Source organism: Drosophila arizonae, chromosome 5, assembly GCF_054131065.1.
Source record: "Drosophila arizonae isolate 15081-1271.41 chromosome 5, UAZ_ARI_1.0, whole genome shotgun sequence".
Taxonomy (NCBI): Eukaryota; Metazoa; Arthropoda; class Insecta; order Diptera; family Drosophilidae; genus Drosophila; species Drosophila arizonae.
In genome coordinates this window covers 5058641-5084454 of record NC_142925.1, presented here as the reverse complement: position 1 = coordinate 5084454, position 25814 = coordinate 5058641, and the positions used below count along the sequence as shown (strand labels likewise).

The 25814-nt window shown below is 39.2% G+C and overlaps 9 protein-coding genes, 1 long non-coding RNA gene and 1 pseudogene across 11 annotated transcripts; 7 read left to right on the top strand and 4 right to left on the bottom strand.

Moving 5' to 3' along the window:
• Positions 1 to 239: 239 nt before the first annotated feature.
• On the bottom strand, positions 240 to 5858 carry LOC149268395 (uncharacterized). Its single transcript, XR_016270544.1, has 3 exons — positions 5510 to 5858; positions 1316 to 4816; positions 240 to 1261 (listed from the first exon to the last, which is right to left on the bottom strand). It is a non-coding gene; the product is annotated as an uncharacterized LOC149268395 (long non-coding RNA).
• On the top strand, positions 324 to 1881 carry Tsp42Ei (Tetraspanin 42Ei). The gene is made up of 5 exons (XM_018009840.2): positions 324 to 462; positions 534 to 574; positions 1085 to 1220; positions 1284 to 1646; positions 1716 to 1881. Exons 1-5 carry the CDS (start codon positions 403 to 405, stop codon positions 1794 to 1796), a joined length of 681 nt encoding a protein of 226 aa, XP_017865329.1. The 5' UTR covers positions 324 to 402; the 3' UTR covers positions 1797 to 1881.
• Positions 2873 to 4861, top strand: Tsp42Ej (Tetraspanin 42Ej). Its single transcript, XM_018009835.2, has 5 exons — positions 2873 to 2927; positions 3048 to 3132; positions 4002 to 4163; positions 4226 to 4591; positions 4667 to 4861. The coding sequence occupies exons 2-5, from the start codon at positions 3067 to 3069 to the stop codon at positions 4754 to 4756; spliced, it is 684 nt and encodes a 227-aa protein (XP_017865324.1). The 5' UTR covers positions 2873 to 2927; positions 3048 to 3066; the 3' UTR covers positions 4757 to 4861.
• Positions 5859 to 5914: 56 nt separating the features above from the next.
• On the top strand, positions 5915 to 7799 carry Tsp42Ek (Tetraspanin 42Ek). Its single transcript, XM_018009845.2, has 5 exons — positions 5915 to 6074; positions 6873 to 7031; positions 7116 to 7277; positions 7347 to 7541; positions 7607 to 7799. Exons 1-5 carry the CDS (start codon positions 6015 to 6017, stop codon positions 7682 to 7684), a joined length of 654 nt encoding a protein of 217 aa, XP_017865334.1. The 5' UTR covers positions 5915 to 6014; the 3' UTR covers positions 7685 to 7799.
• A 585-nt stretch (positions 7800 to 8384) lies between these two features.
• On the top strand, positions 8385 to 10383 carry Tsp42El (Tetraspanin 42El). Its single transcript, XM_018009846.2, has 5 exons — positions 8385 to 8621; positions 9430 to 9588; positions 9677 to 9832; positions 9894 to 10100; positions 10158 to 10383. Exons 1-5 carry the CDS (start codon positions 8562 to 8564, stop codon positions 10227 to 10229), a joined length of 654 nt encoding a protein of 217 aa, XP_017865335.1. The 5' UTR covers positions 8385 to 8561; the 3' UTR covers positions 10230 to 10383.
• A 1231-nt stretch (positions 10384 to 11614) lies between these two features.
• Positions 11615 to 14612, top strand: lbm (late bloomer). The gene is made up of 5 exons (XM_018012739.2): positions 11615 to 11768; positions 12052 to 12135; positions 13585 to 13743; positions 13818 to 14153; positions 14243 to 14612. Exons 2-5 carry the CDS (start codon positions 12076 to 12078, stop codon positions 14312 to 14314), a joined length of 627 nt encoding a protein of 208 aa, XP_017868228.1. The 5' UTR covers positions 11615 to 11768; positions 12052 to 12075; the 3' UTR covers positions 14315 to 14612.
• Positions 14613 to 15203: 591 nt separating this feature from the next.
• LOC149268394 (ATPase H(+)-transporting accessory protein 2 pseudogene) lies at positions 15204 to 16367 on the bottom strand (annotated as a pseudogene).
• Positions 16368 to 16976: 609 nt separating this feature from the next.
• Positions 16977 to 18608, top strand: Tsp42En (Tetraspanin 42En). The gene is made up of 5 exons (XM_018012737.2): positions 16977 to 17318; positions 17379 to 17552; positions 17605 to 17760; positions 17816 to 18010; positions 18383 to 18608. Exons 1-5 carry the CDS (start codon positions 17259 to 17261, stop codon positions 18452 to 18454), a joined length of 657 nt encoding a protein of 218 aa, XP_017868226.1. The 5' UTR covers positions 16977 to 17258; the 3' UTR covers positions 18455 to 18608.
• A 217-nt stretch (positions 18609 to 18825) lies between these two features.
• Tsp42Eo (Tetraspanin 42Eo) lies at positions 18826 to 20764 on the top strand. Its single transcript, XM_018012733.2, has 5 exons — positions 18826 to 19199; positions 19934 to 20116; positions 20175 to 20330; positions 20390 to 20584; positions 20646 to 20764. Exons 1-5 carry the CDS (start codon positions 19140 to 19142, stop codon positions 20715 to 20717), a joined length of 666 nt encoding a protein of 221 aa, XP_017868222.1. The 5' UTR covers positions 18826 to 19139; the 3' UTR covers positions 20718 to 20764.
• Positions 20606 to 21786, bottom strand: Tsp42Ep (Tetraspanin 42Ep). The gene is made up of 4 exons (XM_018012732.2): positions 21645 to 21786; positions 21413 to 21586; positions 21000 to 21350; positions 20606 to 20929 (listed from the first exon to the last, which is right to left on the bottom strand). Exons 1-4 carry the CDS (start codon positions 21702 to 21704, stop codon positions 20774 to 20776), a joined length of 741 nt encoding a protein of 246 aa, XP_017868221.1. The 5' UTR covers positions 21705 to 21786; the 3' UTR covers positions 20606 to 20773.
• Positions 21787 to 21842: 56 nt separating this feature from the next.
• Pgant3 (Polypeptide N-Acetylgalactosaminyltransferase 3) lies at positions 21843 to 25771 on the bottom strand. Of its 2 annotated transcripts, XM_018012729.2 has the most exons (6): positions 25227 to 25771; positions 24299 to 24399; positions 24003 to 24183; positions 23760 to 23926; positions 22435 to 23696; positions 21843 to 22367 (listed from the first exon to the last, which is right to left on the bottom strand). In XM_018012729.2, the coding sequence occupies exons 1-6, from the start codon at positions 25358 to 25360 to the stop codon at positions 22206 to 22208; spliced, it is 2007 nt and encodes a 668-aa protein (XP_017868218.1). In that variant the 5' UTR covers positions 25361 to 25771; the 3' UTR covers positions 21843 to 22205. The 2 variants fall into 2 exon arrangements, with proteins under 2 accessions (XP_017868218.1, XP_089327578.1); XM_089471452.1 differs by lacking the exon at positions 24299 to 24399 and having other exon boundaries at positions 25227 to 25368.
• Positions 25772 to 25814: the final 43 nt, after the last annotated feature.

The window sequence follows — 25814 nt, the reverse complement described above, 5'->3', positions numbered from 1 at the left end:
AAAACAACAAAAAATAAAAACAAAATGTAAAATGTTTCAGTTGTTGTACGGCACTGAAAGGCTACGGTCAGAGATTTTTTTTGCAGCCGTCGCATAAATATATATATTCATTTATCTATATATATATATATATATATATATATTCTCAACGTATTCGTAATCATCATACGCGCGCTCACCTTAACCAAAACTGGCTATTGCCATATACGTAATACCTACTTAATGCATTCTGACTGATATTTTAGTTTTATTTCACTTGGCTGCTTTGAATAGCTCACCCGAGCTAGTCAGCCTGCCAGTCGATTAGACGTTTAGTCGGTTAGTCAGTGTGACAACTGTTGCCGCCTCGTCAGCTCTTCCTTTTGCTAGCTGCAACATTGCAACAGTAACAACCACAATAAGATGGGCCTATCGGAGACTACAGTGAAGCATCTGCTGCTACTGCTGAACTTTGTGTATACGGTAAGAGGAAAATGAAAATGAGAATAGAAACAAACTATTATCTGATGCGCACCTGTTTTTAATTTTTGCAGGTACTCGGTCTGGTGCTGATTGGTTTTGGCATATTCTTTCTGTAAGTAAATATATATGGAGTAAAGAACAGAGTTTCAGCAAATTTTTAACAATTCTCCCTGCAATTAGTTGATTTAAATTGAGTTCGTGATTAAAGCCAATTGAATGCAAAGCAATCAAGTTTTATTCTAGAAACTGTGCATTTTTGTACTATGAGCAATTCAATTGGAGCATTAAAAATAAGTTGGAAGCTTTCACTAAACATGTATAAAATATGTTTAATATCAAGTTTTATCTATTTTTCAAAAAGATATAAGAATAGATGTTAATATGGATGTTTACAGGTAGTTAAAGTTTATAATGAAAGTAATTATTTTTTATACATATTTATGTATTTATCTATATATACTAAATAATGAATGGATAAAAAAATTCATAGATACATAGTTAAATATTTGGATAGCAGCAAGCTTAAACTATGGGAATCACTCAAAGACAATCTTATGCATATATTTATATATATAATATATTAAAATTTAATCTTATCAAATTTATTGCCTTATCTTTGCAGAATATATGTAACTTCGGTGAGCATTGGTGAGAATGTGGCTGGTGGCTTGATCATTGGTCTGGGCGTAGTTATAGTCATCATTGCAATCACGGGCTGTTTGGTTGCGGCACGCGAATACTCCAGAGGTCTGCTCGTCGTAAGTGCAACTTCACGCGGAAATTTATGTGGTTAGCTAATCTATTATGTTTACTAAATACAGTACATATTGGCTGTGGTGCTGCTGATACTCACTCAGCTGCTGTTCCTCAGCATGGTCTCGCACGGCACCCAGGACGGTCTTTCGGGCAGCATAAATGAGGGCTTCGATAAGCTCTGGGATGCCGAGCGCAATGAAACTGGCGCATTGGCCTATTACGAGACCTGGCTACACTGTTGCGGTGTCAATAACTCCGGAGACTACGCCGTCATCCATCACGCGGTGCCCAGAACCTGTTGTCCAGAGCTCAAGTGCGTCAGTCCCTCCAGTGTGTACAAAGTGGGTTGCAAGTCGCAGTTTGTAGAGTATTTGGACGACAGGCTATTGGTCTTTAAGATTGTTTGCTGGCTGCTAGTAATAGGCGAGGTATTACGGGAATATATATAACATAAATATTGCGATATATAATACATTAATATATTGCAACTTTTACAGGCTGCTGGCGCTTTCCTAGGCTGGATGCTATTGACGGGCTTAAAGAATCAAGGACGCCGCAGCAACTCCGTTTGGATGTAGACGTAATTTAACACTAAGCCTTAAGTATTATTTTTTTTTAATTTAAAAAAATGAAAAAAAAAAAACAAAAAAAAAAAAAAAACAACTAATATTTATTTGTTTCAATACCATTAAAACCAGTTTACTACAATACACAAACAATTTTAATTTTTAAATTCCTTGTAATCTTAAATAGACCATTAGCTATAAATGCCTTTTGCTCTATGGTATTCAATACGTTATCAATGCCCTCGAATTTTGCATGCTAAAAAATTAAGATTATATTTAGTTGAGCTCATATACCACTATCATGCTCATGCTTGAATGTGTATGAATACTATACATATATATCTATATACAATATAATATTGTCTAACAAATATTTATATTTATACCATATAATCCGACTAAATATACTTTGAGTACACTCTTGACTTTAAACTTAATAACTATTGAATTATAACAAATATATATAATTGGCAGACGAACCCAAATTACACAATTAAATGTCAAATTATGTTAATTAATTCTTTAAATCTCATTTAGTTTTCATTATTTCAAGTATTTTTCTTTAAATCGCCTTCAATTTGGCTATAGCTAGAACTAGCAGATATTACACGTTTGGCACTTCTAGTGGTATTCTATCAATAGTTCGCAAATTTGTGCCCTAGATATGTATGAATACCTAAATATAGCAGTATATTACATATATAGGCGTGACTCTTGATATTTAATTGGGATATGCAAACTGACTAGTGACTAAATTATATTATATCCCAAACAATTACCTAAATCTGTAATTTGGGTACAATTGAAATACCATGGCAATTGTTAAATATTTTGACAAACTCTGCAATGGCACACCCTGTATTGTTTAAGCGCCTGCGCTGAACGTTGCGACAAAAAGAAAAGAAAACAAGAAAAAAAGTTCGTTGAAGCTCGAAACCATGTCAGACGTCAGTCGATTGGCAACGTTCGGGCTATAAGCGCGGCAGCGAGGTCCGTATTTGGCTTCAATTGGAGGCGCGTCAATAATGCCCCCCAGCGTCGCAACATAGGCAACTGGGTTCACTGTCATTGTCATACAGGCGCATAAATAAATAGCTGAGTATAGGCGGCATCTATTCAATTGCAGCTAGTGAGAAATCAGTCGTAAGTGCGTAGTGCGTAGTACATAGTGAGAAGTGCGAAGAGTGTGCTGTGTGTCTGCGGCAAATGGTTTCCCCCGTGTTCAATTAAAACGTTTTCTTTTGTCCCACTGTCGCTTTATAGTTCCTCATTGCTGGCAGCCATGGAGAAGTCATTTGCCATCACACCCTGGAAATATGCACTGTTCACAACATGCATTTTGATATCGGTAAGTCGTTGACCAACTAACCGAAGGCCGTTGGCTGACCCGATTATATCGACCGCGTAGACAAAGTGTAGCCAAGAAAAGCCAAGCCAAGCTAATTTCCGCAAATGCAAGGAATAAATCGATATTTTTATGAATGTTTCAGAGATCTCTAAACAGCTGTCGGCACTCGGCAATCAAATGCCTTTTAATTATTTTGATGAATGTTTACGTTAAGCATTTGCACTCATTATTTGTTTTTGGTTATTCTTTTCTTTTGACATACATGTGGTATACGCAATGCGGCGCAATATTTGCATAATAGCGGGCCACAGCCGGCAATACATGGCCATACTTATATAGCTGTAAATCTATTTATGACAGCCAAATGGCAATATTTATAAATTGAAAATGCCCGTTTCAATGTCTATGTATGTTTGCTCACTCATATTCACACATTTATATTTCGAATGTAAATGCTTTTAGAATATTATGAGTTTTTTCAATTCTTCTTTACTTTCTATACGTAAACATTTCACTGGGCTGTAAGTGGCAGGCTCTAAGGTCTTGGACTAGTGTTGGATTACTTTGATCTCTTTTTTTTTATTTTTATTCTATTTGTGTTTTTCTTTGTTACTATTGATTACCCTTTAACAATATGTTTAACCGCTTGTTCCTCGTGCTATTCAGTTTCTTCAATATCATTTTATTTTTCATCTTATTTTTTAGACTATATCTCAGTCAGGTACAGATTAAGAATCATGGTATATTTAGTATTTTCTATTTTCTTTATTTTCTCTTTTTAAATGTAAAGCATTCCACTAAGTCTCAAGCCAATTGTAACTGCTTTTAATTGTGTTTAGAAAATGTCTATAAAATCGTATTATTTACAGGGCTTTAATATCTTGTTCTTCTCTTGTGGCGTTGTCACCTGGGGCTCCGCCGCGTCTGTCTACGGCGGTTATTCAGCTGCTCTCTGTGGCGCTTTAATCTTTGCTGTCTCCTTTCTGGGCATTTATGTGGCGCTCAAAGAGTCGTATAAGTTTTCCAATTATGTAAGTGCCTCAATTAGCTACCTTAATGGGCCTTAACTTATATGATATCTTTTATTTTCTAGTATATTATGTTTAGTATTTTTACTATCGTTGTGCTGACCACGTATTTCTTCATCTTCTCGAGCATGAAGACCCAGTTGTTGCTGAACTTTGATGAGCGAATTAAGCGACTCTTTGGAGAGAAGTCCACGCACAACGATACAATGCAGCCCATACATAGTCTGTTCCGCTGCTGCGGTCTAGACGGACCACAGGACTATCTGGGCAAAGAGGACGGCGGCGCATTGCCGGCCAGCTGCTGCCATGGCTTCGATTGCACCGTGACTTCGCACATGTTTGAGGAGGGCTGTGTGATCAAAGCCGCCCAAAGCCTACAATTCCAGGCTGAGCTCAATTATTACGCAGCCATTGTGATCTTGGCACTGGAGGTGATTTAATAAGTCTTCAGAATATACACATATATATGAATATTAATTTAAATTTTAATAAATTTACATTTACAGTTTTTAAGTCTACTCTTTGCCTATTTCATGGGCAAGGCTCGTAAGCTATTGAAAATCAAGGACGACGAGGCACCCATTAATGAGGATTAAACATATGATTCGGTCTGATTTAAGTGAAATTTAATTAGTTGTAATACGAGCGATCCATGGCTATGCCAAAATAAATAAATAAAATAAATAATATTATTAGCAAAAGTGTCATTTTAACTGTAGATGTCGAGAAGAACATGATGATTATGATGATTATGATGATTATTAAAAGTTTATCGGTGGCACTCTGACAATATAACAAGAATACTCTTATCATAAGATAATTATTATTACACTATTGTTTGCATACTAAACATTATCTTTATGATCATTATGCTAATGGTTATTACTATCATTATCTTAAAGATCAATAAAATTGTATACATTATTTTAAAAACTACAATATCATACGGATCATACATAGCTTAAGTAAAGTCCAATTATAATGATAATTATCATTTTAAAAATTATTTACATGCCATGCAATATCGTATTAATTGTTCCCTTAACGATTATTTACAAGAGGCAGTATAAAAATGGCCATTTATGATTATTTTAACAATAAACATCATAATTATACAAATTATTTACATTATGATCAATATCATAATTATAATTAGAATGATCATAATTATAATGAATTATCATTAGCTTTATATAACACAAATTATCTCATTAATATAGAATTATTATAATCATCATTATAAACATCATATTTATTGATATAATTATTACTATCATTATCCTAATAACTATTCTTATTATTTAACAATATTATTCTTATTGCTCTAGGTAATATTATTAAATATTTACCAAATACACAGAGGAAGACTGCACAGCAGAGCACTGCACTGCGACCGACCAGCAGGAGGTTAGAACGACGACTGAGGAAGTGCTGCAGCAGGCTCGTCTTATATAGGGGACAGAGGTTCACTCGAACTCGAACTCGGCTCACGACCTTTCACAGAGTTATGTTCGATGCTCGCTCTCTGAGTGAAAGAAGTTGATTGGGTTTCGACTAAAGAGCTGACGCTATATCATCTCAGCTCACCAATTTGATCTCGAATATACATATGCACATATATAATACATGTTTATGTACCATATTATACATTAAAATACATTTTTATGAATTTTTTATATTGTATACAAATCCGAAATTCCAGTAGCTCGACAACACTGTTTCAATAAGCGAAGATCCAAATATAATTTTGCTTTTGTTTCTTTGGCCATCAGTCAGGCAGTCGATGCCGATACGATCGGTTGTGTCTATATTATATGATAGCTTTAGCAAACGCTACGAATTTCGGTAGTCAATATGGGTTGTACTTCCGGCTGTTTTAAGTGTTTCTTAAACATACTCAACACGGTCTACGCGGTAAGTTTTGCGAAGCTATGGAGTAACGTGAAATTACCAATTTAAATTTCGCCAATCGAGAGATATACATTTGCGTGCGGATATACATATATATCATGAGTATTGCACTGTGTGTTCGACTATATATTAGAATTGTCAATTTATAGCCGGTTTTTGGCCAAACAATATACAGAATAGATGGAAGCAGGTGTTTGTGTGTGTTCGCTTGTATATAAATATATGTAGATAAATGCTTGCATATATACATACATACATACTTAAGCATGTACCACTTATAGACTATATACAAATCTTATTATTCCAGACTCTGACGTATATTTGTTTAAGCACTTGCTAGGAATATAAAATCGTTGTAATGAAATGTATAAAGTATTAATGTAGTTTATATGTATTTAAAGATATACACATACAGATATAAAGATATAGATACATAAATAAATGTGATGAGCACTAACAGCCTAGCCATTTAGGTTTTGTAATTAAATACAAAGTCTTAGCAATTTTGAGCACATATTATTTGCCAGAAATTGGCTGATAATTCAAAAAATAATATTTACACATATACATTTGTATATACATATTCAATGTAAATGCATATTTATATTCCAGATCTTTCTTTTATTATTTTTTTTTGCATCTGAGCTGATGTCTAAGAAAATTTGAATTTAGGTTGACTAGATACAGATTTCATTTCAAGATTTCAAAATTTAAATATATTTAAGTATATATTTAAGTATATATTTTTTAAATATTAAGTATAATATATATTTATAATGAGCTTGTATTTTAACTGCACAGTTCTTTGGCCTGTTGATAATTGGACTAGCCACGATGAGTCTCAGCCAGGCACCGACTGCATATATTATCTATTTGTATGTGATTGGTGTGGTGCTGTTTGCTTCGTCTATTATCGGCTGTTGTGGCATCTGTCAGGAGAGTGTTTGCATGACTACAACGGTGAGTGAACTTGATAAACAAAAAACAAAAACAAAGCATAACGAACAGCCAATTGATTCTATGTAAAATGTTTTAATGCCGCAGTATGGTTTCATCTTGTTGGCATTGCTGATTGTGCAATTGTTTGGCTTGTTCGGCAACAGCTTCGATGAGGAGTATATCAAACGCTTTGCGGTCGAAGATGTTGACGTGAAATGGAAACAAGAGATGGTTGAGCGTGGTGCCATGGACAAAATACAGCGGACGGTGGGTTGAATAGCCAATGAATGAAAGAGTCAATAATTGAATAACTATTTGAATAATTTACATTTGAAGTATGAATGCTGTGGCCGCAATGGACCCGAAGATTATGTGAGCATAGGTCGCACCACGCTACCAGACAGCTGCTATCCCGATGGCAAAACCAATATACCCTACTTCACGACGGGCTGTGTCAATGCAGCTGCCGATGAGTTCCTTCGGTTCTTTAGCTATGCTAATAACAGCAAATGGGGTTCGTTTGCTATAACGGTAAATTTATCTCGTTATCTTCATGGATATATTATCAATATTAATTTGCTTGTTATCTTCCGCAGGCTTTGCTGTGCTTCTGTACATTTTATTTGGTACAACGCTTCCGCAAGGAACGACGGCGATATACCTATCATTATTGAGGAAACAAATATCAATATCAATATCAATACCAAATATTTCGAATTGCATTTTTACGATTTGTCAATATTATTTTCAGACACTTACAAATAAATTGTGTAGGCTCTCAAACCCCGATAGTTTGTGTAATTGTTATTAATCATTTGTTCTTGAGCCGAGCACAGAGCTCCGAGCTCTGGCGTCATTCATCTCATTGATCTCAAATATACTCACGCTCCACTCATGACGCAATGTGTTCGATAATCGCATTAGTTTCTAACAGTTGCTGATCGTCGCTCTCTCTTTCTCACTATCTCGATTTCTCAGTGGTTCTCTTTCGCATTTTCCTCTCTTCTATTTACCATAGACCCAATTGTGGAGTGCACTACTTTGGAGCTCGTTCGGCTCTTCGGCTGGGTCAGACCGCCCGGTTGTCTGTTTGTTTTCTTGTTTATTTGTTTGTTTGGCTTCCGACATCGCTGGGGCTTTGGTATACAAACACACACGAGCGCACACACACACACACGCACACACTCTCATAAATTGACTTTTGATTTTGGCTTTTTTGCTTTTGCTTTTCGTGTTTGTTTACTGTGTTTTTGTTTGCACTGTGGTGCTCAGTGGTGCTCAGCGGTGCTCCATGCTCGGCATCAGCACCAGCGCCAGCACTAGCACCAGCCTCGGCCTCAGTTTCAGTTTCAGTTTGAGTTTTTGAGTTTTAGTTCGCTCGTGACCGTCTACGCTCGCAGTGCTCAACATTCTGCTTGGGAGTAAAAAATTCAAATAAATATTGCCCAGTTTTAGTCTAGACTAACTGTTGCACGTGCCGCTAATCAGCTCAGATTTGTTTACAATAATTGCTTTCAATTTTCCGTAACACATTTCCGATTATTTGCAATCATGGGCTGCGCTACGGGCACCATAAAATACTCATTGTTTCTCTTCAACGCATTATGGGCGGTAAGTTGTGTAAATTTTTGAAAAGTTTTCGAAGCGAAACATGTGGCGCGTATTGAGAATTAGAGAATAGACAAATGCATTTGCTGTGTATTTAGCATATGGTATGCTATTGGCAAAAATTTGTTTCGCAAAGGAAAAAACCTTTTGTGGCTTTACCTAAAGGCCAGATGATATCATCTTGTATATGCGTGCTAGTTCACAGACTATTATTATTGTTGGTCTAAAAGAGACACATACATGCATGATTTCTAGCGCTCAGCCGAGCGTCGACTGACGGTCTCTGTGTGTTCGTGTGTGTGTGTGTGTGTGCGAGTGAGTTGTGTCTATTGTCTGTGGCTCTTTTTTGCATTCCTTGAGCCGCTTCGGAAAGCTTCTTTGTTAACAAGCACTCAGCGACAACGACGACGTCATGCCTTCAGATTTAGTATAATAATTAAAAAACATACAAAATAGAAACCGGATTAGAAAACGAACCAAACGACACCGACGTCAACACCTGGCGATGAAAGCGGCCAACGATTTTTGTTTAGCCTCTCAAATGCGACCAATTTGTCGTTATACAAAATATGCTCTCATATCTCATGACATCAGCTTCAATACCTTATTATCTCATGCACACGATGATGTAAAGCCTGAATCTCAATAATAATTAGAATTGTATACAAATTTTAAAATAATGTTAGCTTCAGCTTTGAACTGGGGGCGTTTAACTATGCGCCAATGAGTCACTTATGATTCACTTAGCTTTTATCTTTCATAATTATTTTGTTACTACATTTTCCTTTCTAAATATGTTTCCCATTCCCAGATACTTGGCATATTGGTCATAGTATTTGGCTGCCTTGGCTGGGGTGCCATGCCACAGCAATATGCCATCGGCATAATTGTGCTCGGCGGCATTATCTTGCTGATATCAATGTTTGGCTGCTTTGGGGCCATCAGGGAATCGTCGCGCATGCTCTGGACCGTAAGTGCTCAATAGATATACATATGTAGGACATATAATCGATAACAATATTTATATATCTTGTTCTTTATTTCCCACCATTTCATAGTATGTTTCCCTGCTGCTAGTGCTGCTCGTGCTGATCGGCGTCTTCATCTTCTTCAATACGCGCGATGTATTCAAGAAGTATGCCATTAAGACGGTTGAGGACCATTGGCAGCAGGAGTTGACTAGGCCGGGCAGCATGGATCTGATACAAAAGACAGTAAGTGTTGGATTTTCTTGCAAGAGCTTGACAATTTATGTGCCGAATTCATTTCTCTCAGTACTCATGCTGTGGACGCTATGGAGCTGCTGATTATATTCCCATCGGTCGTAGAAATAATACAGTGCCGTCTAGTTGTTGCAAGTTCAACAATTGCCTGAATCCATTGAACGTCTATCCAGATGGCTGTCTGGCCAAAGTGGAGCTCGCCTTCGCCGATGAGGCGACCACATCGCGATACTGTGAATGGGGCCTGCTGGGCTTCGATGTAAGTGCTTCGCCCCTCTTTGTGCGCGTTGAGTATAATAATTTTGTTTTCTTTCAGCTGGTTATACTCGGATTAGCCATCATTCTTGCCATACACTATTCGAATCGCAGACGCCGCTATAACTACTAATCGTGCCTGATTAGTTATAGTAGTCCATCGAATCGTATTCGTAGTACCTCAAGTATAAGCGTCACCAATGTACCTTCTTCATCAGCTTTGCGCCATGTGTTCACTTGCCAAGCAACCCAATGAATAAAATATTAACTAAACTCGAATAAACAAATTCACTTGATTTCATTTTCAACATATCAAGCAACGTCCAAGCGCTTCCAATCAATTAGGCAAACCAATCGCAACGTGGGGGTAAAAAGCAAAAGAGAGAAAAAAACCAAAAATAATCAAATAAAAGAAAATCATGAAGCTCCAATGACGACACGCTTGATGGAGTTTTCATGCCAAGTAGCGGGAAAACAGCTGGCATGGCTTTATTCCCAAATATGACAGTAAATACGACAAATGAGTTAGACAGGGAGACGGATGGAGAAGGGGAGAGAGTGAGGGAATATGGCTTTGTGACTTATTGAATCATGATATCTGTTTGGAGCAAATGAACGAAGGTTTCTAATCAGATTTGCGGTCATATTGACATACCTACGAGTATATACTTACAAACATGTACAGATGCATGTATAAATGTATGCATGTATGTATGTACATGCACTTATAAATACTCATATACAATCATGTACATATCCACATATCTATACATTATTCTGAAAATATCAAAACCATAGTTAAATATATGAGAATCGCGTATAAGAGCCTTATATTCATCATTTCTTATTGCTTATCAACTTCTGGACATCTACTAAGAGGTAACTAACTAGTGTATAGCTTTCTCTCTCTCGCCTAGTTCCTCTCTGTTCCTTCTGGATAACTGATACTCTACACTACTCTGTTTTCTCTGTATAACTATTTCCGACTATTGCTCTATTCCATCTTGATAACTACTCTCGAATAATCTACTCTACCCTACTCCCACCGGATAACCACTCCAGACTCTATCTAACTTGCTCTGGATAAGTAATGTCGACTACTGCACCTCACACTACTCACTCTGGATAACTAATTCCGTTTACAGTACTCTACTCCATCTGAATAGCTACTTCCGATTACTCTATTGTATTCCCTTCGGATATTTATTTCCCACAACTTTATTCTACTTTGGCACATCTCCATAGGGCGGAGCTCTTTAGCTTACGAAGCTCTACTTAGCTAGCATGCCCAAAAGAATGCTGCATGAATCGAAGCAAAACGGGTTGCTCTTATACATTGTTATACTTGAAAAACTGATTGAATGAGTGCTTGAGAGTGACGTCACAGCAATCAGTGCTCATCTGCGCGAGCGCATTGACGCTCTCTCTTCATATTTCATACGGGCCGCTGCTGCTGCGCATGTGTGTGTGTGAGTGTGTTTGTGTGTGGGTGTGCAAAGCATTTTGAATGTGGAATATAACGAACATTTTTATTCGTGTTCAGTTTGCAAGCAAACGCTGAACGCGACAGACGGATTTAAAACAAAATATATACTAAACGAAACAAAAAAGAAGAATTTATTTGTTGTTTCGAAAATAAACAAGCGCGCTTTGTTGATTTCGAAGTCAAGAGGTTAAGAAAGTTTATGTGCTGTGATATGTGAAACAATGAGAACAATTTCATATGCTAATGGGCGAGCTAATTAAGTGCAATCAGCAATTGGAATAAACACAAAGAGAATAATTTCATTGACAGAGTGGAAAATTAAGAAAAAAAACACAAAAAATCATATTGAATTTTTATGTTTTCCTATAGTTCATATTGTGTATTAAAAATATACTCTTTATGTTTGAATATATTCTAGAATAATAATAGTGTTGCGATATTTTAACGATATTTTATTTTTAATTTTCAGCCTGTCAAACTTAAATCTTTAAAAATGGGCTGCGCCACAACCAGCGTAAAGATTACCTCAATCGTGCTGAATGCCATTTTGGCGGTAAGATTTTATTTTTTAAATATATATATAGCTGAGTGAATTATGCAAATATTCGAATACAGACACAGATGCGTCTGTATGAAATGTAATTTATGTACATCTCAATGACATTTATTAGTTCACTGATGCATTCGAATTTGAATCAGAAAAGGAAATAAGCCACTTGCAGCCATGATGTCATGTGCAAGCAGAACGAAAGCGAAATGAAATCAGTTTTGGTCAAACATTTGTTAGAATATATATTATAGTGCTATATATCTATTATTTACTCAGATAGTAGCTCTGCAAGATGCTCGCCTGCACGAAAATTCCCGTGCACATGGCCTCAATGCTGTCGCTGAGCCACTTATATCTGGCCATGTTGTATTTTTAATACATATTTTGTCATTTGTCAGTTTCACACACTTTAGCCACGTCGTCGACAGGTCTTTGGCCAGCACACACAACGCCTCCTTCCTGATGCCTAGCCAACCCCTGGTTGTTACCATGGCTAGCAGTGTTTACACTTGCAGCTTTTGTTTTGTTTTGAAGTCGAGTATTGTGTGCTGGCGGAAAATGTATGTAGACGCCTGTTTGCCACAATTGCACCACAATTTCTTTCTGGCTGGTGCCGGATGATGTCATGACCCACTACTTATTTGTAGTTTGACCTATATACAGCGTTATCCGAATCCAGGCTGGCTCAGTTCTCAACCCTCCAATTGGATTACGGGGTGTGTTTCGCGCAAACAACAACAACAACAGCCCTCAAATGATATTGATAGAAAAGTAAAAGGGAGCAGCAACTGTTCATTAGATACTCGATTGAAATTTTAAATAAGTGTATTCTTAGTCAAGACATATAGATTTAATATACCCACTTGATATTGTGTATGTGATATATATTCACTATTTGTTGGGGTATATAAATTAATCAAGCAACCAATTACTGCAGAGAACGAAATAAAGCAGAAACTGTAGAAGATGAAATACCCTTTAGTAATTATTTATTTAAGAGGCAGCTAAGCCATCATATTAGCCATGAAAAATATTTCTAATTTACCGGAAGTTCACTAAAATGCATTTTATTTTTATTGCAATTACATGCACTTTCTGCTTGGCTATATAAACTCTCAGCTATTTTACTTTAATGTGCATCGTAACAATATTTTAATATCCTCTCTTGACTAGGGTATACAAATCACTCGAGTGTCGCGCTTTGCGGTTCTATGTTACACATATATGGCATCTCTATCTCTCTATGCGATGTACTCATATATATAATTTAGAAAAACCTCAATTAAAGTGCTGCAGCGTTTCGATTTCGATTCATTTCATGTGCACTTGGACCTTGTCATCACATAAGTCATAATATATATGTATATGTATCTATATACATTTATCTCATATATATATTATCATGCAAATGACTCGTGAGAATTTCCAGTTGAATTTCCGTTTGTCTTACAGTTCCTGGCAGTGGGTGCTATTGGCTGGATCGCGTTCTATGCAGATACGGAGAGCGAGGAATTCGTTATCGCCGCCTACGTGGCATGTGCGATAATTTTGCTGTTCGCCTTTCTGGGCATATATGCGGCAGTACGCGAATCGGTTTGCTTGACCGCAACGGTAGGTTATTGAACCGGCTAATTAGCAGGAGAGAGCGGGAGGGAGAGTGAGTAACTTGCTTTGTTCGTTTTCAGAGCGCCGTCTTCTTGCTGCTGCTGGCCATACCACAAATTGTGAGCACCATAATGTTTGTGCATCAGTTTGAGGTGAAGAGCGCCCAGACCACAGTGGAGCTGGCTTGGCAGGCCAACAACATGGACGGATTGCAGCAGAAGTACGAGTGCTGCGGCAAGAGCAGCGCCCAAGACTATGTCCATCTGCGCCAATTGATACCGCCCAGCTGCTATATCGATCTGGATCAGAAGCCGGAGCATCTGTATGTCGACGGCTGCATCGAGAAGCTGCAGAGTCGCTACGAAAGCGACAAGCTACGCTTCATTATAGTCTCCTGGGTGCTTGTGGCCTTCGAGGTAACTATCGATTCCTATTATTCCAATATACATCTTTAATTGAATTTTCTAATGACTGTGTGAACTGTTTCTCCATGCCCCATCTGCAGTTGCTGTGCTTTGTTATAGCCGTTTTCCTGGCCATCAGTTTCCGCAACAAGCAGCGCCGCTTGCAATTTTAATGGCCAACTGTAGCCGAATGACTAGTACAAAGCCGGGGCTAAACTCTAGCCGCGCCCACTGGGCCAAAGGATAATTAAGTATTTGATTTGTGCTCTGGATATTCGAGCATAAATATTTACCAAAAATATATTAATAATTATAATAATAACTACATATGCCTAAAATTCATAAGCTTAAAATTTTACTACAACTGCTGCAACATAAGCTAAGTAATTAAATCAATTTTATTTATTTATAATTTAATTTAATTATTTAAAAACAAAGTAAATAAAACTATATGTGTATGTGTTCTATAAAGATCAAGTATTTCTATGGAATAAAATAAAAGAATATAATTGGGTTTATAATAAATCATTTCAATCTGGCCAATGCCTCTAATTAAATTGGCATCAAGTTTCATTAACATTTTTCCACACATTTTTTTTATTGCTCGTTTTTTTTATTCAGCCACAATTTCTCGTAGTGCCAGCCCATTCTCCAGTAAAATTCCTATGCGCAAAAAGCTTAGAGCTTTGTTATGAATGGTAAAAATAGAGCGACGTCACATTTTCATGGCCAAAATGAAGCAAGAAATACGAAAGAAAATATGCGCTGGCAGAGGCAGACAACTTGTTGCTCATCCGCCTGCCTCATACCATATGTAAATCTATGTTTGTATATGAGCATGTAAATATATATACTATATATATATAACTGTACGCATTTGTCGTATTTATGTATTGGCTTCTTCATTTTGGCATGCGCCTTGGCCAAAAACGAGGGCTGGCTAATTGATAAACAAGGCATGTGACTCAGGGAATGCCAAAATGATTGAACTTTCTGTCAATTAAAAAAAAAAAACTATGGATCGTTTGCATTTTGTTCACTTAAAAATATGAAGAGAAATGCTGAATGGAATAGGCTAAAATTTATTATTATTTTTATTATTTTTAAATATTGAATTATTTATATGGAAATACCCAAGCATTTATTGCGGTATTTATTACAATAGGGAATATTTACAGCTTTAGATTTTCTTTTTGTTCGACCGATATACTAACTTACGACTCACACGATAGATAACCGAGTCATAGCCCGGGTCTATAGTGGCAACTACATAGCAAATGATGGCCAGGGCCAAGGCCATTGACAGAGAGAACCACAAAATAATGTTGAATATGATCGGAAAATCGCGATCTGGAAGCTTTTTAAATGGATTCGTATTATTGCCCGACTTCGTAACACGTCCGGATATGTCTGCGATCATCTCTCTATCTGTAGTCTGCACAAAGAGCAGCGATTTGCTAATGAGCTGGGCCGCACTCAGTAGACGAGAAATAGCTTGATTGATAATATGTTTGGCCTCTAACACCAGACTATAATTGTTGGTCTTGACAATGGTCCGCAATGAGATGCGTATGACGATCACCTGCGCAGGCTGTAATAAGTGAGTCAAGTTCTCCTTGATGGCATGCATATAGCCAACTTCCTCAAGGAACTTTCGATGCGTTTCATACTCAGCAGGCTTGAAGTGGTGCATGGGCTCCGCCATGGGCACAGTGTCATTGCCAAAGTAATGCTTATACTTCGCTACACCGAGAGTATGGTTAGTGAAATTTAAATCATATACGGTCCTTGGATCAAGTTCGCCAATGAAATTGTCGATGGACTTCAGAGTTTCCGAATTCAATAGATCATAGACCTTCAAGGTTTCCAATGGTTCTAGCCTATAAATACCTTGGATATGCACCAGTATTGTAGAAGTGGCGCCCAAATCAAAAGGATTCGCAATGACCAAGCCGCTCCAATTACTATTGACACTCGCAGTATGCCCTTGAGTGGCCAGCAGCACATCGCTCAAGTAGAAGCTATCGAGTTGATCCCCGCCAAGCCAATCCGCAGATGGAGGAGTGTGCAAGACTCTAAGCTCACCATCCGCTCGTATGCCAGCAGTGAACAAGAAAAGAGTTAGAAAATTAAATAACATTTTGAGTATTTTAATTAGAACTTCTGCTATTTGAGAAAGTTCAGAAACTGTGCTACTAGATAGAGACAAATGAAAGCCTACTCTGTTTACTTCAATATTATTTATGTCCTTTGCCTTATCAACGTATCACATAGCTTTTGTGCTGCGCAATTTATCAATGAATGTTTATGTATATATACATATATGCGTATTATATATATATATATATTATATATATATAGGACGAAAGCTCCTTTTCTGTGGGCAAAAGCTTTTGTCGGCATCGTCGTGACATCATACCACCCACAAATGTTATGACCGCCAAGAGACACACATACACGAGCACATTAATGGCACAACAAGTATTATGGTAACCAATTAAGAATATTTGACTAAGAGATACTCTACGCTGAATGTAAGTAAATATATAAAACTATAAAAGAAAATATTTAAATTTCAAGTGAGATTATTAAATTAAATTATTCCTCATCTTTTAATTTTAATTTAATTTGTAAAATTTAAATGTAATCAAAATTTAATAATTACACAATATTTTTATTTTTTATTCAATATTTTTATTTTTTTATAAAAACTTTGACTTAATGCCAATGCAAAAAAAAAAAAAAAAAAAAAAATAAAAATAAAAATAAATAACATATTAATTACTTCAAGCATTTACCCATCGTCCCATTTACAGGGTATTGCAAGCACAACACAGTGCTAGGTAACACTTGAACGTTGATTTCTTGGTAGAAGCCACCAATAGCAAAAAGCTAGCTGAATGTCAGACTGTCGTTTCGCCTTATTGTCTGGGCTGGTGGCCTTTTTTCTTTTTTGGAGGGGGCGCCACAATTTCAAAAATTAAATGCGCGTCGCTTAGTCGCAATTCAACCTGTACGGCTAAAGGGCTGGAGCTGGAGCGTGTTTATTATTTGTATTAGAAGCAGAAGCTCTGAAGGAAATTGAACGCACTATCGATTGATTTTGGTTTTGTGAACATGGCCAGTCGCGAGGGTTGTCTGAAGGTCCTGCTCATTGTTTTAAATGTGTTATTAACGGTGCGTATACGTTATATTTATATGCTCTGTGTCCGCATTAATTGCCCAGTTAATTTTCAGCTAGTTGGCATCGCCTTCATTGCGTTCTCCGTTTATGAGCTGAACAACGTTTCGGCGGGCACTTTTCAGCATGTCGCAATTGTGGTGCAAATCTTTGTGGGCACGTTTGTGGTGCTGAGCTCGTTTCTGGGTTGCTTTGCTGGCGCACGGCTCTCATTGAGCCTAATTTGGAGCGTGAGTGGCGAGAACTTGTTATCGAATATCACCTAATACTTTCTTCTGGCAGTTCGTCAGCTGCATGCTGATATTGATTGGCTTGCAAGTCTATATAATTGTCGCAGCTCACGTCACGGACTACGTGGAACGATCTCGCACAGATTTCATGGCTCTATGGGCGGATCAGCGTCGCAGCAAGGAGCGCATTGCCTTTATCGAGCAGAAGGTGAGTTGGATTACAGAAATTCGGATAATCAGTTCTTTATCTTGTCCTTTGACAGTACACATGCTGCGGCCAGAGTGGCCCACAGGACTACATCCTGCAAGGTGTTGGCTTTCCACTCAGCTGCTATGACGACAAGGAAAGACTGCAGAGTAAACTCCATGGCAACGGCTGCTTGGAGGCTGTGCAATCGCATGCCACTGATAACCTCATCTACGGGCTGATCAGCAAATGGCTGCTGTTCGCGCTAGAGGCAAGTTGACCTTAACATCAATTCGCTTGAATAATTTATGTCTAGCTTAGAAGGGTTAAGAATAGATTTTATAAAATATTTTTTATGTTTATATGCAAGAGTATGTTGGCTATGGAATATGTCAAGTAGATTATTAAGTAAGGTTGGGGAAAGTATTTTATTTTCCATTATATTATAGTCGACTAGATATATTCATAGGAGAGATCATAGCTTTGCTCCTTTCTCGACTCTTAAATCATTTTATGGTTAATTGCATATTTTCTTGACTCTCTAAATTTGTTAGTGTATTTTTTTAATTATTCTCCACATGGAAGTGAACGTCTGTAGCTTGAATATTAAATCATTTTACCTTCTGTCTTCCATCTTTTCCAGCTTGGCGCTTTGGGCGCAGCCACCCACTTGGGCATCACCGTGCGCAATAAACAGCGACGCGAGCGTTTTTGAAAAGGTTTCCCAATTGGCCATTAGCTCATAATGCAATTGAAAACTTAAACGTAGCATCCTTAAGTGTTGGCATTTTACAATATACAAATATCGTGCGAAACGAAATGAAACGAAACTCAATTGATACGATCCAATTAAATGGTCTATAAATTTGTATATTGTGTTTTCTTTTCTTTGCTTTCTCGAATAGTTGTTGTAGTTGTGTTGTATATTCCAAAACTACTTATAGATATAGACAGCATAGCTGAATAGATGCGTCTAAGTAGATAGATATATCGCCTGCCTATAAAGACGCATATAAAAATACATGGGAAACTTGCGGACGTCTCGCTGCGGGACTTGGGCGGGACAGCAGCCGGGGATGTGTCTCTTGAGTAACGACCAAAAAGAAAGAGAAAAAAAAAAATTATAGCAAAAAAGAAAAACCGACCGTACGGCAACCACTCAACGCTTTTGTAAACATTTCGCATTTATTCTTCAAACTGAACGAGTTGAGTTCTCGTGGCAACCGAAAAAGCCTTAACAGAAGCGCGCGCGTCTTCGTACGGATTGGAGATTCAACATACAGCGCGACGACGACCATAAAACAATTATTTGAAAACATATAAAAAGTACAGAGAAATAAATAAAGAGAGAGCATATTTTAGCATATATTTCAAAAGAATTTTAGTTGCCGCTGCCAACAATGCCCACATTGCAGGTGTGTCTGCAATGGACGGCCGTGGTGTTCAATACATTTACTTTGGTGAGTTTTCTGCTTTTCATTTAATTAATACTTTTTTAGTTATTTCTCTCCACATATTAATGGAAACATATGTGTGTGAATAAACGCTATGCTAACATATGTAGGCTCATTAGCATTTATACAAATTCTTCTCAAGTTTTTCCATTAACAAGTAGTTTGCCGCTTGACGCACACTGCGTATGAGTAATATGCTCGTTAAGCGACACAGTGCGTATAAGTAATGTGCTCGATGAAGCTGGACAGCTATATATAGAAGCTATATATAATTAAGCTCATTTAGTTAACAATCACTTTACTTTTAATTATTGCTTAATATATGCATATATTTAGCCTTTATTTTATATACAGCCAATTTGGCAGCAAACAAATCTCCTGCTTCCATTGCGCCCAGACAAGTTGTCACTTTACTTATTTTTAATTATTGCTACATTTTTCGCACTTGGTATATCTGTGTGCGAGAGCTGATGAGTGCGTGTGTGTATTGTGTGTGTGTGTGTGTGTGTGACTGTGTCTCGTTGGGCATTTAAAAATAAAGCCGCCAGTAATTCCATGCGTTAATATTTGCTTTTATTTTGGCCTGACATAAAGACAGCGAACATTTTCATTGTATTTGCTTATTAATTTTTTGTCTTGATTTTGATTTTTGTATTTGTGTTTTTCTTTTTATTTTATGACGCGTTATTAATTCACATGATTTTTATTTTGATCATTAATTTCCTCTCTTATGTTCTTAGATAATTGGCAGCCTGGCTGCCTTAGCCGGCGTCTACGAGCTGATCTACAAACTGGACGAGGGCTCTGCAACTCACATTGACTTCGAGAAGATCAGGCAGCTGACCATGGCTGGAACCCTCATCCTGGCCGCAGTGATCGGCTGCTCGGGCGCTTTTCTCGGCTCCATCAAGGTGCTGGTGGTGGTGCGTGTGATAAAGGAATTATGAAAATGAACTGAATTAACATATTTATTATACTCAGCACTTGGTCTTGTTGGTGTGCTTGATAGGCGCGCACATTTATCGACTGATGCACTACAATGAGGCCAGACACGTGAATACCACGGAGGAGTTTGTCATGGGCATTTGGCTGAAGGAGCTGTCGCATTCCGGTGCTATGCATCAACTGGAGCAGAGGGTAAGAATTTACATAATTTTTATTAGATTTACATAATTCTAATTTCTGTGTTTCTCCAGTATGAATGCTGCGGCAACAAGGGCTTCTCCGATTACACGAGCACCATGCGTGCGCCTCAGAGCTGTTTCCATACCGTCGACGGTGTGCATGCGCTCTATCCCTATACAGAGGGTTGCATGTCGGCCGTGAAGCGTGCTCATCTCTCAATCTATCGATTTGAGAAGTGGGTGCACTGTGGACTGATTGGCTATGAAGTGAGCTATGCATAGTGTAAATTGGAGCTTATTCTCTCTAATATGTATTTCTCTCTTGCAGATTATCGGCATTATTTTGGGAATTACGCTGTGCTGTCAGCTGACCAACAAGCCGCGTCGCTACACCTACTAGAAATTACGATTCTTGATATAATACAATAAACGACTTATTTGATATGATGTTGAAGTTCAAACATTGTCCAGCAGCTGGGTACGGGAGCCCACATGATTGGCGCGCGGCTCGCGGCGCACACCTGGCGGCACCTGCTGTCGTGCGAGTCGCTCGCGCCGTCTCAGCTTATAAAGCAGCCCGCTCAACACAATCGTCTGCACCAGTATGAAAATCTGTGTGCATACAAGTAATTTGTTATTGTCATTGAAGGTCAGTGAACTGGTCGCTGCGACTGGGCTTTACCTCAAGGCCAATGATGCACCACATAAAGAGCTTATCGCGCTGCTCGATGCGGCTGCGGCCATGCTTCAATGTCGCTTGACAACCTCGTGTAAAAAGCAGCTCATCGCTGCCAGGCTGATAACAACTTTTGGGTATGGGCATTTGCATAGCCTTGTAGTCGCTGGCATTATTGTAGCCGCAGCAATGATGCTGCTGCTCATACTGCTGCATCTGCTCCGGCTGCTTCTCCAATTCGTGCCAGACCGTCAGCAGCTCCAGCTGCTGCGAGGTGTTTTTATAGCGACTGTGCGGCTGATAGTTGTGCAGCTGCAAATACTCCAGTCCGAGCACGATCAATATGAAGCCGGTAAACTTAAAAGTGAAGCAGATTAGCATATATTATTCCGATCCAGACATAAATCATTTCAGCTCACAATTATATTCACGCTAAGCAAATCACTGACCAGGCCATAGCAGCCAAATATAATTATGGTGCAGATCGTAGCCCCGAGCACCAGACTTTCCACAAAGTACGTATGCTCCGGCGTGTTCGGTTGCGCCATCTGCAGACCCAAACCACCGGCAGCCATTACGCCAATGGCCAGCAGCTGTAAGAGAATAATTAATTAATAATTTATAGCCAACAGATGCAAAGTGCAAGCTCACCATATACAGCAGATTGGACAAGAGTCCAGTGTACTTAATTGTGGTGTAGCAGCAGATCATCTTGGGAATGCCGAACGCGAATGCGGCAATCTGCAGCAGCTGCTTTCATTTTAAAGCAGATGCAGAGGCTCTTAATCTATGTTGACTATATACATATACGAGTATAATATACAAGGTAAAGATAGCACACAGTGACAATTTCTACGTTATTTTTCGCTTTTATTTAAGTGTTATATAAAATGTAAGGTATTTGTTACTCTTTTTTTTTTGTTTTTGTTTTTGTTTTGTCTAGTGTCGCCTTAAAATTTCCTAAAAATTTGCACTTAATAAATATGACATAGAATTGCATAGAGTACCAATAAAGTTGGAGAAAAGCTCCCAGGCAAACACTGAAAACAATTCAAGTGGGCGTGTCCCGGTGTACAAATACACGAACAGGTGATTTTGCTCGTATTTGTGAGTGTGCGTCGGGGGGTCGTTAAACAATTTCAATAAATATCACATTGTGTTAGATCGCTGGCAGGGGATTAATTTCGTTAGAATATAAACATAAATGCAGCTTCACATGCGCCACGGCAGCGGTATAAGTCCCCATTTCTGTGTTATATCCTTGAAGTTACATTCCATGCTGAGTACCACCTTCTCCACCTTCTGGCTGCGTGTGTTCGTCGCCGATTTGAGCGTAAGGCATAGATTCGTCTCACGATGCGAAATTTGTTGGGTCTGTAAGGGGAGAGGGAATACAGATAAGCTTGTAATTAACTGAGAATCTGTCCGCCTGATTACTTACATCCATGTCATAGGTCCACTGTTGACTTGGATCGCTTATGCACTGCGTCAGCACCACATTGGAGCTCGTTGCATTCCGATTTTTCAGCAGCTTGAATGCCCCGTTTTTGGGCGGGCGATAGGTGAGGCAAACATTATCATTTGTCATTATCTGACCCTTGGGCGTTATGACGAACATGTCCATTGTTTGTGCGTGTGATGAGCAATCGCCCACCGTCACCGGCTGCAGCGAGGTGCGCGGTGCATCGTCGTGCAGGGGACGCAAGCACTTGTCGCGCTCCAAGTCAATTAGCGACATAAATTCCTCGGCCTTGCTCTCGATCTCCTCAAAGGCGCGCTTCCATTCGCGCGACAGCGCTCGTCCCGGCAAGTTCTTCATGTGATTGCTGTACGCCTGGGCGCACTCCGTCTCACCATCCAGCCATATAATCTTGCCAAAGAAACGATCCGGCGCGGGAAAGAAGTGCTCTGGCCATATATTCTCGAGGTACCAGGAAAATGGCTTGCATTTCAGTTTCTCGCGTAATGCCAAGCGCTCCGTAACATTCACCTTGTCCTTGGCGCTTAGCGAGAGGCCGGCCGTATAGAGCATGACAAAGTATTGCCAGTCGTCCATCCAGACAGTTGCTGCGCGTGCCAGATTCGAGGTGAGAACCTCGCTCATGCCGCCAGGGAAGGTGTACGGTGTGCTGCTCCGGAATATGTGACCCACGTGGGAGCAGGGGCTGATTTCGATGCGTCCGCCGCACTGCCAAATGCGAAAGGACATCTCCACATTCTCACCGCCCCAGATGCGCATGTCCCTATCATAGGCGCCCATTTCATAAAAGTACTTGCGATCGATGGCAAACAGTCCGCCAGCCATGCCCGGCGTGGCTATAGGCGCCGTGCTGTCTTTGTTTTCCTTTGCGATCGCTTGTCGTGTCTTGCGATCGGAGGAGAACCACCGGAAACTCAGTTGCCAATTGAAGGCGCCCCAATGGTTCTCAAATGTTTTCGTATAGCTAAAGTTATCATCCGATATGATGTCGATAACAGGGCAAATGACAACGTTGCGGGATTCCTTAATGCGTGCCAGCAGCGGCTCTAGCCAGCCCCTCGAGCATTCACAGTGTGCATCCAAAAAGGTGAGCACATCGCCACGCGCGTGCTGGGCGCCCATTAAGCGAGCAGGCACCAAGCCGCTGCGCTCCTTCATGCGATACAAGCGCGTGGGCACCTTTAACACTTCGATGTACGCTTCGAGCTGACGCTTTAAAAAGGCTGCAAGAATAAAGCGTAGGTGCTTAGTTTTGTAATGACTTCAATGAGTCATCGGCTACTTACAGCGATCGCTGGCATCGTCCACTAAAATGATTTCCTTAAGCAGATGTCGCGGCGATCGATTTATGACGCTCGTTATTGTGCGCAGCAGCACAGACCAGGCCTCGTTGTGGAAGACAATGATCACCGAAGTGGTGGGCATGTTCTGAGTGTAACGCTTCTCTCGACATCTAGAATGGTAGATAGGCATATTTATATGTATTTTATATCCTAGTTGAAAGTGAATAGTTTCCACTCTTTACTTACTCATTCGTTCTGTAGTCCTTGAGCGTTCTATTTAGTGGTATACGATCGCTGGCCAATAAATTAAAGCTATTTAGCTTGAAGAAGCGTTGCATACGAAAGCGGTCTCGCAATGGAATTATTACGGGTCGGCCATCGGCGCCCTCGCCCTGTTTAGGTTCGAACTGGTTAATGTTGTAATCATCTGCAAATGTATAGTCATTGAACATTTAAGTTGCTTTTATTTCTACTAGTTGTTTTTGGTATTGGTGTTGATGTTGATGTGATTGTGTATTGTGTCATTGATGTGGTTTATTAACCTGCAGTCATATTGCTGAAGATGTCTCCCTTGCCAATATAGTGAGCCACAATGTTTTTGTACGGCCACAGTGAGCGTCGTTTTGGCGGCGGTTTTGGATGACTTCGCACGTTGATTGGACCGGACAGAGATAAATAAAAATATAAATAAATAAGAAACAGAAAAAAACAAACAAACAATAGATGACAATGGCAATGTTGGGCAGTTAACAATACAAGTGGAAATGCAAAATAGCTACGGAAAAAAATCGAAAGCAAGGCTGGAAATGGAGATGAAGATGAAGTCGAGTCAACCCACTCGAGTGTAACAACAGCCACTTGCAACATCACCTAAGCAGCTAAGCAGCCAAGCAGCTAAGAAGCTACTGAAGTAGTCAACTAGTCAGATCGTCGCTTAGGCAGACAGTCAGCTAATTTGGTAGTCAGATAGTCAGCCAGTCAGTTAAGCAGCTAGTAAAGTTTGCAACCGGTAATACAGTCAGTTCGTCTGCAATTCAGCCAGATTGATTGCCAATCGGGCAGTTAGTCCCTTAGTCAGCTAGTCAGCCAGTCAGCTCGACCGCCTTTCGGGCAGTTAGTTCTTTTGTCAGCTAGTCAGCCATTCAGTCAGTCTACTAGTCAGTCATTCAGCCATTCAGTCAGCTGGTCGACTACACAGTCATTCATTCAATCGCCAGATTGTTTGTCAGTCAGTCGTTTAGTCAGGCAGTCAGTTAGTCAGCCAGCTCGGCTGTCAGCCATTTAGCCAGTTAGTCAGCCAACTTTATTTGCTTTGAAGGAAATTATGCAATGCACTGCACCGTAATGATGTTTTAGAGTTTGTAATCCAAGTTTACTTGCAACTTCGTGGCAAAAATTTGTGCAAATTTCACTATGCGCATAGTTGAACAATAGAAGACAATGGAATATATTCAATTTTCGGTCACTCACCGCGGCTCTACTTCAGCGTTTTGTATACTTGACACATATAAATTTATGCTAATTGCAAACATGAAGAATGCAAAAAACAGCAAAAACAGATAAAGAAGCCAAAGCTTCTTTAGCTGCTGGAATCGCAGACCCATTTTGACGTGTATGGCTAAGCGTTATTTTCGTTTTCTACTCGGAAGAGAGTTGTCCGTGTGTACGATGTGGTTGCCTTCAGATACGTAGTGCTAATGACCGGCAACAATAACCGAACCTCTCTCGCTGGGCTACACAAATTGATCACTTCTTTATATTTTGCTTGTGCTGTGGAGTTGTCCGCAGCGAGCGTCGAACTTGGCCGCGACCAATGCACTGTATACACCTTACACTACACTATGCGCGGCGTGCGTGAGTGTGTATTAATTGACAACACGTTATGAATACATGCTGGTCGAATGCTGGAAACTACGCTTTTAAAGTGGAAAACTAGTTAAGCGCACTGCTAATATTTTTATTGTGTTGATATTTGTAAACAACATATCTATAGCGCGAGCGATAGATTGTGGCGGTCGGTCAATATATTAAAGCTTAGGTGGCAACGCTGCGTCGCGC